Here is a 13641-nt window from a genome sequence, read left to right on the forward strand (position 1 = left end):
GTTTTCTGAGCCACGCCCCTAGGTACAGTGCCTTCGGAAAGTATTTTAAAAAATGAATCAGCAATCCACACACAATACCCCATAATGACAATGTGAAAACATATTTTTTTTTTTTTACATTTTAGCAAATCTAGAAAAACAGATACCTTATTTACATACACTGCCGTTCAAAAGTTTGGGGTCACTGAGAAATGTCCTTGTTTTGGAAAGAAAAGCTAAAAAAATTGTCCATTAAAATAACGTAAAATTGATCAGAAAAACAGTGTAGACATTGTTAATGTTTTAAATTACTATTGTAGCTGGAAACGGCAGATTTTTTAAATGGAATATCTACATAGGCATACAGAGGCCCATTATCAGCAACCATCACCCCTGTGTTCCAATGGCACGTTGTGTTAGCTAATCCAGGTTTATCATTTTAAAAGGCTAATTGATCATTAGTGTAACGGCAGATTTCCTCCTCTTCGTCTGAAGAGGAGGTGTAGCAGGGATCGGACCAAAACGCAGCGTGGTAAGTGTCCATATCGTTTATTATAAAACATAAACTGAACACTAAGAAATACAAAACAATAAATGTGACCATGAACGAAAACCAAACCGAGACAGTCCCGTGTGGTGACAGACACAGAAACAAACACCCACAAACCAACAGTGAAACCCAGGCTACCTAAGTATGATTCTCAATCAGAGACAACTAACGACACCTGCCTCTGATTGAGAACCATACTAGGCTGAAACAGAAAACAAACATAGAAACACAAAACATAGACTTGCCCACCCCAACTCACGCCCTGACCAACTAAATAAAGACAAAACAAAGGAAATAAAGGTCAGAACGTGACAATTAGAAAACCATTTTGCAATTATGATAGCACAGCTGAAAACTGTTGTTAAAGATTAAAGAAGCAATAAAACTGGCCTTCTTTAGACTAGTTGAGTATCTGGAGCATCAGCATTTGTGGGTTCAATTACAGGCTCAAAATGGCTAGAAACAAAGACCTTTCTTCTGAAACTCGTCAGTCTATTCTTGTTCTGAGAAATGAAGGCAATTCCATGCGAATATCTCTGAAGATCTCATACAACGCTGTGTACTACTCCCTTCACAGAACAGCGCAATTGGTCTCTAACCAGAATAGAAAGAGGAGTGGGAGGCCCCGGTGCACAACTGAGCAAGAGGACAAATACATTAGAGTGTCTAGTTTGAGAAACAGAAGCCTCACAAGTCCTCAACTGGCAGCTTAATTTAATAGTAATAGTAAAATACCAGTCAAAACGTCAACAGTGAAGAGGCGACTCCGGGATCGTAATATCTCATTGGATCGGATTCTGCACCAAGAGGTTTCTAAACGTCTTTTTCCCAAGGGGTGCTTTCAACAGATACCCCTCGTGAATGACTGCGTTGCAGCTAGTGTTAGGGGAAGACAGTGTGGTCAGTGGAGAAGGCACTGTGGCCTGTGACCATACCTGGTTGGTTTTCCAATCCATCAATGGGAGTAACCGATCCATCAAGTCTGCTCCAAGTAGCAGGAGTACAGTTTCGAGGCTGGTAACATACACAGGGTGAACGAGCGATACGTCCTGGAAGTGTAGTTTCAGCATGACTCTCAATGTGAGAGGTGAGGTAGTCTGAGTGACCCCTCAAAGTTTAGTGTCACATCGTTCCACTTTTAATTAAAGTTTAGTTGGCTTCAAAGCCCTTTTGAGACAATCGAACAATGTTTGAGAGATGAGTGATATTGTCGCACCCGAATCAATTAGCGCATGACAAGTTAAGCAGTCCTCCAGGACTGTTTCCAGGTATGGCCGTTTAGATTCGTGGTTAGTGGACATATTCCCCACAAAGTGGAGTGGTCATTCGCTACGACATGATCAAGGTTCTGTTCAAGGTGGAAGCAGATTAACTTTTCCGATTTTGAGTGGACTTGGCTTTAACGAACCGTTTGACCTTTTTCTTGACCTTTTTCCGCCCGTCAGTCAGGAGCTGCCGGAGCCGCCCGTCAGTCAGGAGCTGCCAGTGCCGCCCGTCAGTCAGGAGCTGCAGGAGCCACGCTGCCGGAGTGAAGGGATGGGGGGGGGGGGGGGGGGTACTGTCACGTCCTGACCTTAGTTCCTTTTTTAAGTCTCTATTTTAGTTTGGTCAGGGCGTGAGTTGGGGTGGGCATTATATGTTTTGCGTTCTATGTTTTATATCTCTATGTGTTTGGCCTGGTATGGTCAATCAGAGGCAGCTGGCAATCGTTGTCTCTGATTGAGAACCATACTTAGGTAGCCTGTTTTCCTATTTTGAGTTGTGGGTGATTGTTTTCTGTTGTGTGTCTGCATCAGACAGAACTGTTTCGTTCGTTCACGGTGTTATTTATGTTATTTCTGTGTTCATTAAATAAATATGGACACATACCACGCTGCCCCTTGGTCCTCTCATTCCAACAGCTGTTACAAAAAGCTCATTCATGCTTTAGTCATATTACAATGCTCTGCTCTCCGGTTACCCGGCTAAAGAACTAAATAAACTTTAGTTTGTGCTAAACACGGCTGCTAAAATCCTGACTAGAACCCAACAATTTGATCATATTACTTGAGTACTAGCCTCTCTACATTGGCTTCCTGTTAAGGCTAGGGATAATTTTACTGCTAACCTACAAAGCGTTACATGGTCTTGCTCCTACCTATCTCTCCGATTTGATCCTGCCGTACATACCTACATGTACACTACGGTTACAAAACGTAGGCCTCCTTATTGTCCCTAGAATTTCTAAGCAAACAGCTGGAGGCAGGGCTTTCTCCTAAAGAACTAATTTTTTATGGAAAGATCTTTTTATGGAATGATCTATCCATGTGAGAGAGGCACACTCAGTCTTGACTGAAAACTAATCTCTTCAGTAGGTCCTATGATTGAGTGTAGTCTGGCCCAGGGATGCGAAGGTGAACGGCAAGGCACTGGAGCGACAAACTGCCCCCTCTCCACTGAGATTCTGGGGGTTGAGTCACTGGCTTACTAGTGCTCTTCCATGCCATCCCTAGGAGGGGTACGTCACTTGAGTGGGTTGGGTTCTCTGTATTAGTATTACCCACATCAGCCCATTAAAACACATTGGTAGAGCAGAGATAACTTAGAGCCTTCAAAATGAACTCTGGACCTCGAAGCCAGTTCGACTGCATTTTCTCCATTGCTCCCCTCTAATCAGGGACTGATTTAGACCTGGGACACCAAGTGGGTGTAATTCATTATCAGGTAGAACAGAAAACCAGCAGGCTCCAGACCTCGTAGGGTAAGAGTTGAATACCCCTGACTTAGAGCATGTGACTTTGCAACACACAGGTGTTTCATCTCCCCACTGGGATGATTTTAACAGTGAAATGCCACACATGCCTCATTCCGCTCAGGTAGGAGGGTACCAGAAATACATTAAAAACTAAACAAATTAAAGAGAACACTTCAGTACTTCAGGAGCACACAGACCAAAAAAATCCCTGGCATCAATATTTTCAACGAGCTCGGCTCGGTATTATAGCACCACCAAATTCCATTTATTAAAAGGCTTGATTCAATTCCTATTGGGAGGGGTGGTCGGAAACAGTCGATGAATCTGCCAAAGTCTGCAAAAAGCTCCGGTACTGTTTGGTAAAGTAAAAATCAGGATACACCGTATCTGTTTTGAGTTCCTCTGAAAAAACCTGTCGTTGCGTAGTGTGCCACTGTCATTGCGTAGTGTGCCACTTTCGTTGCGTAGTGTGCCACTGTCATTGCGTAGTGTGCCACTGTCATTGCGTAGTGTGCCACTTTCGTTGCGTAGTGTGCCACTGTCATTGCGTAGTGTGCCACTGTCATTGAGGAAGAATATGAACACCATGATCATGCTCAAGTAGAGGATGGTAGTGGTGGTGATCTGTAGCTTGGAGAAGAAGTAGTGCACATCGAAGACTCACAAGACATCTCACCCATTGAGCATGATTGGGATGCTCTGGATCGACGTGCACAACAGTAGGTATGAGTTCCCGTCAATATCCAACAACTTCGCAAAACCATCGAAGAGGAGCGGGACAACATTCCACAGGCCTCAATCAACAACCTGATCAACTCTATGCTAAGGTGATGTGTCCCTCTGTATGAGGCAAATGGTGGTCAGACCAGATACTGACTGGTTTTCTGATCCACAACCCTATCTTTATTTAAAAAGGTATCTGTGATCAACAGATGCATATCTGTATTCCCAGTGATGTGAAATCCATAGATTAGGGCATAAAGAATGTATTTTAATGAACCAATTTCCTTATATGAACTATAACTCAGTAAAATCAGTAAAATTGTTGCATGTTGCGTTTATATTTTTGTTCAGTGTAGATACATACTATTTATCCGCATATTGCCAGATTATTGCTAACAACCCTGTTTGTATCTTTTGGAACAATGGTAGTGAAGTTTATTAAAATTATGTAGAATAGATGGGCCACCACAGATGTTACAGGCATCCACAGGTCTTGACCACCATGTTGCTATGCTTCTTTAGCATCATATTGCTATTTGTATTTAAAAAAAAATATATATATATATTTTAGCATCACATTGTTGTTGTCGTAGAAGAGTACAGAGATGGGACTGAGCTTGGTGGGTGTGCAGCACGCTTTGGAAACCTCATCCGGCTTCAAAAGGTGAACCTGCCATGAAAAAAGGTCAATCAGACTTATTCATACATACACTTTGATATTAATGATAATATCCTGTTTAGAAAAGAGATATGGATTATTGTTATGCAGATGTTTCAGTGCTCTCCTACCTCAGTGGGATGTGGTTTTGCACCCCTTGTCTGAATGTGGTCAATATGTTTTATCACGGGTTGTCTGTGCTCCACAAGACTTTATAGCCCACTGAGCCAAAGCCTAGACTATCAGAAGTTCAACAACAACTTCCATGAAACAAGTTAAAACATTTCAATGGGCCATTGACCTAGCTAGTGACTTAAAAACATTTGGTCTTTAAGTTTTATATTATACACACACAACATAAGAAAGCCTCTGGTGACAAAATAGGGTCAATGGAATTAGAATGATGACCAGGAATTGTATAGGATTGTAATGGTAACCATAGAGTTCCAAACTCATTTCTATGGCAACACAGCTGTCAGTTTAGTAAACAACAATTTTCAAATATATATGTTGCCAAGAGACATCTAACCGTTAGAACATATCGGCGTTCTATTGAACGTTTTCTGTTCGAAAACAAGAACAAGAACAATTTGCTGTTTAACAACAACAAACTTGACTGATTTTTGAGACCTGAGATTGAAACATCGACTGGAAAATGCCTGGGTGCTTTTCAAGATTGACGGAGAGAGTGCGAGGACGTCGGCAGCCTTTGCGTCGACAGGTTGTTCAAATTCATTTGTGGGTTGTTTTTGTTGTCTTTTTCCGTTTTGCAGGGTTCGCGATCGTTGGGAGGTGGATAGCGACAGCGACTTCGAAGAGGGTACGTGGAGTTTTAAACTTCTTATTTTACCACATTCAACATTGACAATGTAATTTGTGAAATGTTGTGTATGTCTGTAATAAAGACTTGCAAGCTAACATTAACTTTAATAATTGATGCTAAGCGATGCACTTTTGGACTTTTACTAGTAGTGACGTTAGTACGTGCTACATTTGACGTCCTAATAATTGTTTGTTTTCCTTTTACTACTTTTAGAATCAACTGTGCTGGATGAGGTCCAGTTGGATGGGCCACTGCTGCCAGTTATCCTCAATGTCCAGGATGCTGCTATCATCCTCGAGAATGTGCCAGATGTGCTGACTATCCTTGAGGTATAATTTTCTGAACGTTTTGGGTTTTATGTTTATAAAGTATCCCACATATTCATTCTGAAAATCTTTGTTGTCTGCTTTAGGAGGCCACTGGTAATTGGCAGCTGATACCGATTAGGTTCAGCCCTCTGTACTGTGGGCCTGTTGCGATCAGGGTAAGAGAACCACACACAGTCACATCACTGTTACAATGTTTGCTGTTTCTAACATGAATGTACTGTAATGTCACCCCCCTCTTGTGCAGAACCATGCCGGTCCGGTGGCTAAAGCCTGGAGAACTTTCCAGTTCATCAGCCCCATTATCACCTACATGCGTGGAGGATCCCAGGTATGTGTCTTTGTAACTACCTAGTCCTAATCTACATTGTCAGAGTCATGTGATCAAGATGGAAATATGTTACAGCGATGGCTGATGTTGTTTTGTTGATGTTACTTGTCGTTTCTCTCCACAGCAGGTGGTGGTGAGGATGCACCATGTGAGTAGGGTTCGAGGCCTGGAGACTCAACTGGTGTGGGCCATCTCCAAGGAGACAGCCAGGCTTAGTCCAGAGGGCATCCCCTACTGTGCCACCAAGGTGCAGTCCGTCACTTGGATCCAGGTAATATGTAAATACTACTGAAATCGTATTAGATTAGGCTTTTCTTCACTTATTCCATTTGGCCTTAACATGTCGTCTCTCTCTGTCAGTATGTGGCTGGCAGGGTGACCCAGTATGCGTCTCACCTCCGCCACGAGACGTCTGTGGACGTGACGTTTGGCTGCTACCAGGTAAATAAACGTTTTCCTATGTATATAGAATACCAATTACTGTGCATTTTTCCATTAGATCTGCTCTGTTTTCTAATAACGTGTGTGTGGTAAACAGGTGTGTTGTGTGTGTTTTTGGAGCAGCAGACTGATGTCTCGGTGGTGTATGCTACTCTCCACATGGGGCTGGATGGGCTGCTCTCCTCCTCGTGGGGGTCGGAGGCTGCCTCCGTCTCTACGCCCACCAATCAGCAGTTCACTGAGCCAGAGCCTGAGGGCCACAACTGCTATGAGGTCAGATGTTAGACACACAGCTACACATTCTATTGACTAGTAGCATTAAGATCCATCCATTGACCCATTGTTTGTCATGTCATTGCATTGGTCACTGATGTTGAATGTTTGTTCTGTTGTTGTAGGGCTGGGAGGAGGACCTGCTGCCTGAGGAGAGGGAGGTTCCTCTGCTAAAGTGAGTTCCTCTAAATGTCTGTGTAGTCTGGGCTTGTCAGATGCTGAAGGATAGTTGTCACCATGCTGTATCCCCATTGACTCTAATGGTTGACATGCTCCATTCCCTCCCTCCCACAGCCTCTACCTTACCACCAAGAGAGTGGAGGACATCGCCCTGAGGCTCGTCTCCCTGCGCCAGGCCTTCACTGTGAGTGGACCCACTTTTATTTTTTCTCTCTGTATCTTCTTGTTCTGTCTGTCTCCTAGAGGAAGATGGGTGTCTCACCCTAACTCTTCCCTCTTCTCTAGACACTGCTTGGTTCCACCCTGGGCAGGAACCATCTGTTTGTGGCAGGAAAGGTCCTAATGGGTGCACTGGTTCAGGCCCACCACATGGTAGCTCACTAAATCATTATTAATTCAAAGGAAAGAGCGCGTCCTCAGTAGGAAATGTGTTCTGTTCACTAACATCAATGCTCTTTGCTTTGTTATAGGACGAGGCCGAATTCATCCGTGCCTATAATGACTTTGTGGACTACCTGAGTGACCCCTCCAAGAAGATTGACATTGAGAGGGAGCTGGCTGAGGCAAAGGTGAGTTCATTAACTCTTTCATGTCTCACTTTGAGTTCTTCCACATGCATGTCTTTTATACATCACAGTATCTGATCTATTTGAAATCATTCCTATTTTCTTGTCCTAGATCCATCATGTTAACCTGATAGATGTCCTCTTTGAACTGGTGCTGTTTGGGTTGATGACCGCTCAGAAGTCCCTGATGGTGGTAAGTAGCATCTCACTGGTACATGTTTCGATGTCTCTCTATTAGCAAGTTCACTTCAATTTTTCTTCTCTCTTCCTTTTTCCTTTAGCACCCTGGTGGGTTCATGGAGCGTCTGTACGCTCTCCTGTACTCCTTCCTGCCCGCTGCTGCCAGCATTGAGCCAAAGGCTGAGAGATACCTGCTGCTGCTCAATGTAATAGTCAAGAGTTTACTTCCTTATTCCTAGTAGACTTTTTCCTGAATAACAGGGTTTCAATTACATTTTTACAGGGAGTAACTCTCATTGTCTCTTTCCTCTTGGTAAGCTAGTAACTCAGAGCCATTATCTATGTGTTGTGTGGTGTTCTCTTCAGGGCGGGCTGATGGCTCTGCTAGATGACATGTTTGGGCAGCAGCTGGCCTGGTACTTTAACCCAGTGTCTCTGGTCACTGAGCTCTCCAGCCTCCTGGAGTACCACCTGGAGAACCTCATGGCCAGCATGTAGTCCTACTGCAGAGATCTGAAAGGCCACTCTCTCTCCGTCCATCTCTCTCTCTCTCTCTGTCCGTCCATCTCTCTGTTTTTGTCCATCTCTCTCTGTCCATCTCTCTCTCTCTCTGTCCATCTCTCTCTCTCTCTCTCTCTCTCTGTCCATCTCTCTCTCTCTCTCTCTCTCTCTCTCTCTTTCTCTCTCTCTCTCTCTCTCAGGATTTGAGGACTTGAAGTGCTTCGTTGAACCTTGATTAGTTAACACCCCATTCAATTAATGTATTCTCTTGTTTTCTCTCCCCACAGGATTCTTGTGACACTTTGCCACCTAACAGGGATCTAGACACTAATGCACTACATTACTTTGCACAGAATTTGACATTTTTTAATAAAATAACTAGTATTTAAATTGCATTTGTCTCTGTCTTTCCATTTACTTGATCATTTCATCACTACTTCCTCTTCCTGGAGTTATGAGGCTAATATTACATGAACAATTATGCTTTATTCTTTGCATATGGAAATAAACAACGTTTAGTTGATTTACAGGCCCACACTTTATGGCATTGTATTGTGATGTGTGATACTGTACTGACTCTACAAGCTGTCAAACGTGTTCCACAGGGATGCTGGACCATGTTGACTCCTTCCCACAGTTGTGTCAAATTTGTATAATGTCCTTTGGGTGGGTGGACCATTCTTGACACACCTACTACCATACCCTGTTCAAAGGCACTTACATATTTAGTCTTGCCCAATCACCCTCTGAATGGCACACATACACAATCCATGTCTCAATTTTCTCAATGCTGAAACATCATTCTTTAACCTGTCTTCTTCATCTACACTAATTGGAAGTTGGTTTAATAAGTGACATTAATAAGGGATCATAGTTTTACCTGGTCAGTCTGTCATTTAAAGAGCATTTATAGTATAAAGTCGAACACTTCAGTCTTGAATGTATCTTCTCACTATCTGTACTCTACTCTACATTAAGAGTCTGCCATTTTAGAATTTGCCATGTTTTCCATTCATGTCTGAGCCAATTACCTTCTTTCCCACTGAAACCAATGTTGTCGTTCATGTGAGAGAGGATGTAGTAGTGCATACTGACCACTAGTTGAATCATAGCGTGGTTGGTGGCGTTCATGTGAGAGAGGGTGTAGTAGTGCATACTGACCACTAGTTGGATCATAGCGTGGTAGGTGGCGTTCATGCAGGACCCCAGAGGGTATAATAATGTGTACATCACTTTTCGAAGACAATTTGTGGACGACAGCTAGTTAGGCCTCTACGTTTTGAATTGTTTTTAGTGGGTCGCCACGCGGTTAAGTGTAATGCAACACTTTTTTTTTGTTAACTTCAATCAATCAAATGTATTTAGAGCCCTTTTACATCAGCCGACTTCACGGTGAAATTAATAGAATGGGGGTTAAATGTTGGTGGTGTAGCGCTGTTTGAAGTAACCCTATTCACACTTGGAATAACCTATACACGGTTGGTTAGATGAACTTGTAGAGGAATTCCATTTTTATCTTGGAATGTCAGGTGTTGATTTCGGTAGGAAACAGAACACTTTTTTTTGTTAGTGAACTTCAAACGAATCACTTAGGATATCAACAGTGACAACGGTTGGCTGCTATTTAAGTGACAGTTTGACTGTCAAATCCATGTATTGGTGTGTGGCCATAGACTTTTATAGAGAGAACGTGTTTAATTTTCTTTGCCATTTCATTAATTTATGTGGCATTTCTAAGTCCTGCATAACCCAGTGCGTGTGACAAAATCATTGGTACAAAACCACAGATATTGATCTGTTTTAAGCAGTCAATCATATGTCATCTTGAAAACTATACACTTTTATACTAGCATCAATCTGAGGTAAAATGGATGTGTAATTCCACTACATTTTATGGGGTGAAAATGCAGGCTTGTGGGAAATTAGTGTAATAATATAATTTACTATGGCAAAATAATTGAACATGTCAATTTATAAGATGATAGTATACAGTATGTTGCCCACTCACAAACAATTGCAACAATGACATCTTATTCTCACTCATTTAACCATTTAGAGAGTAAAATGCTCTCAACCACAATTTAACCGGGTGCTCTAGACTAGAGCCTCCATAGTCTGTACAGCAGCCGGAACGTTTGACATCCCTACCTTTTAGATTTCTCTTCGTGTCTAGACCATTGTACTGGCCTGTTGTGTGGAGTAGTTTGATGCATCTTATTGCTTTGTTATCATGTGTCACCAGTCAGTCTCAGCCAACAATTGTTGATATCCTCCATCCCTTACCTGACCCTTACAGACACAGATGCCGGACCCGAAGACGTTCAAGCAGCACTTTGAGAGCAAGCATCCCAAATCCCCAATGCCCCCAGAGCTGCATGATGCTGAGGCTTAAAAGACCAATGCACACAATGGACCTACAGCTGGGTTAAGAAGCTCTCATCATTCAGACTCCCAGTTTACATGTTAGAAGCAAACTCTTTCCCTCTACTAAAGTTGTATTTTGTATGACTCAATATGTGGATATGTTGTCACTCTTCGCCTTTCATGTTGTGATTCACAGACACACGATGACCACGATTAGAGTGCTGCAACTGGAACTTAATGGCGTCAAGAGACAAAATACTGAGACCCCTGGACATGTGTATATTTATGACAAGGACATAAAAAGGGGGGCAGAAGCACACCAGCACCCTATCTTATATGTCCAACCACCCCTCAACTTCAGACTCTTTTGAAGCACCCATCTTAATTATATGAGCCCACTCTACCTACATCCCTTTTCCCCATGCTGCTTCCTTCATTAATACCTGATTCAGTAACATCTAGACTGTTACACGTCTAAAAGTATCAGGGTGTTACTGTTTTTGCAACTTTTTCCTCAGTTGAGTACCGCTGTCTTACTTTAACCCACAACTCTTTTCTATACCTCCTCCCATACACTCTTGTGCAAATCATTTCTGCTTTCTTTGAGAATGGTGTCATAGTGGAAAGGATTTGTTAACTGCCCAAGACTGAGTCTTGTTCTGCCTGTAAAAGGCCCTGGTTGAAACAGTGCCAAAATCACTGTGGATAGTCACCTGGTCCACGTTGTAACAGTTGTATTTTGCATTTGACCATTTCCAAGAAATGTAGCAATATATATGAAATCATTCCTCTGCCTATTTGATCCATTCTGAAGGAAAGCAGTGGATATGTTTTGTGTGTGAGAGAATATGTATGCCTTGTAATTCTAGCAGAAAATGTGTTACTTCCAAATGCAAGTTAAACGCCATTCCATCTATACTGATACCAGACAAATGCATACTTACAAGTATTTTCAAATGTATTTCCAATATACTGGAATGCTATGTAGCTGAAGAGTGGTGACACTGTTTAGGATAGGAGTGTCAATGGCATTTACTCTCACGTCTGCATCAAATCAACCTCTGCAATAAATATTCTAGTTTGTTTTATAAAAAAATATAGCAGTACACAGTCCTTCAGAAATCTTTTGTCAATGACACATTCATATGTATTGGTTCCATTGTACATAGAAAAACTACTATTGCTACTAACGTTTACTGGTTCAAAGTATAATTAAAGAAATGCACACACTTATGGTCCATATATTTAGCGTTTTAATTGAACCATGCGTAGTACATCTAAAAGAGACAATGAGAAATTCTTGGTTCAACAAGACAACAGTCATCAAAAGGGTAGAAATGTAGCATTGTACTTATGTCACAGCTTTGATTGGAAACATAGAATAAATGACAAAGGATGATGTAATTATCTGAATTACTGTAGATTTGAATAGTTTAATCAAGAGGGAAGAATGGTTTCAGTCAAATGTGAAGTTTGAAACTGATTCCGTCCGAGGTCCTTTGACATATATTTTGTTGCGCTGTTTTGCCAAACATTCTGGTGAGTTTGCCAATACTCAATCCACAGTCGTTGACAAATGATGTGACTATTTTCTACATTGTCCTGTTTCAAATTTCCTTAGTCACTCTGACTGATTTGGGGATTCTTGACTCTTGTCCAAAACTCTTGTTCCAAAACTCAAAAAGGAAATATCCAGGAGGAGTTGAAAAGAAAAGTTTGACATTTGTCGTATTTCGTTTACAAGAAAAATAAATAAAATAATGCAGATAAAATGAACTTCAAAGGTCTAATAGCCAACAATGAAGTAACAAGTAAATATAAAAGTACAAAAACTCTCTAAAAGCTTCACTTATTATAAAGTTTTATTTGAACCCTAAATGGTTCTCAAGTAGATTAATAAGAAAAGCTCATCCATTGTTTAAAAAAATGGCCTTTTTGCCTTTGTGCAGATTGCCATGTCTCATTTTCGATTCATTGAAAATTATACTTTTTCAAAGTCTCTCTTTTTCAAACAAGTATTGCAGAGCTGGCTACAATTTCAATTTCATCCCCCTGAAAAGATAGAACAAATATTATGGCTGAACTCAAATGTGCTGTTTGATAAAATACCTGTATTTATGTGAAAGTTTGAAAAGGGTATTTTGTTCTTAAATTATATTGTAAATTGGAGTTATGTCCTTCATGGAGTTATCAGAATTGTACGGGAGGTCTGCTCAATCCAAGAGTACAACCAATTGATTACAGCATTACCCCAAAAATGGAGGAGGCATGTGGCAGTGGAAGGAGGTAGGGAACCGGTCTGTCTGCCTAATATAAAGGATCAAACTGGCTGAGGAATAAAAATAGCATAAATAGGAAGGTTTACCAATTTCATTTGAGGACCAAGATGTTGACAACTGTGCCATACAGATTGCAAAATATTTGGGAAGAGATTTTTGATTGGATACATAGAATATATAACAAAGGATGATGTAATTATCTGAAATACTGTAGATTTGAATAGTTTAATCAAGAGGGAAGTATGGTTTCAGTCAAATGTGAAGATCCTTCTTTATGAAGGAGGTATTGGGTGTTATTCATATACCATTCTCATACTCAAAATCAATATATTATACTGAACATGAAGTGTTGGTCCCATGTGTCATCAGCTCAAAACGAAATATTCTAGAAATGTTTCACATGCACAGAAAGCTTATTTCTCTCAAATTTTGTGCATAATTTGTTTAAATCCATGTTAGTTAGAATTTCTTCTTTGCCAAGATAATCCATCCACCTGATAGGTGTGGCATATCAATAAACTGATTAAACAGCATGATCATTACCCAAGTGCACCTTGTGCTGGGGACAATAACAGGCCACTCTTAAAATGTTGTCACACAACACAATGGCACAGTTTTTTCTCAAGTTTTGATGGAGCATACAGTTGACATGCTGACTGCTGGAATGTCCACCAGAGCTGTTGCCGGAGAACTGATTGTTAATTTCTCTACCAATGTTGTTTTAGAGAATTTG

The 13641-nt window shown here is 41.2% G+C and overlaps 1 protein-coding gene and 1 long non-coding RNA gene across 2 annotated transcripts; both read left to right on the plus strand.

Moving 5' to 3' along the window:
* Nucleotides 1–1597: 1597 nt before the first annotated feature.
* LOC116353459 (uncharacterized) lies at nt 1598–8262 on the plus strand. The gene is made up of 14 exons (XM_031789224.1): nt 1598–1616; nt 5273–5464; nt 5681–5796; nt 5880–5951; nt 6041–6124; nt 6249–6395; nt 6485–6565; nt 6689–6838; nt 6964–7007; nt 7330–7390; nt 7489–7587; nt 7697–7777; nt 7866–7970; nt 8131–8262. Exons 1-14 carry the CDS (start codon nt 1598–1600, stop codon nt 8260–8262), a joined length of 1383 nt encoding a protein of 460 aa, XP_031645084.1.
* A 2273-nt stretch (nt 8263–10535) lies between these two features.
* Nucleotides 10536–11057, plus strand: LOC116353499 (uncharacterized). The gene is made up of 2 exons (XR_004202934.1): nt 10536–10727; nt 10826–11057. It is a non-coding gene; the product is annotated as an uncharacterized LOC116353499 (long non-coding RNA).
* Nucleotides 11058–13641: the final 2584 nt, after the last annotated feature.

This window comes from Oncorhynchus kisutch, linkage group LG14 (genome assembly GCF_002021735.2).
Source record: "Oncorhynchus kisutch isolate 150728-3 linkage group LG14, Okis_V2, whole genome shotgun sequence".
Taxonomy (NCBI): domain Eukaryota; kingdom Metazoa; phylum Chordata; class Actinopteri; order Salmoniformes; family Salmonidae; genus Oncorhynchus; species Oncorhynchus kisutch.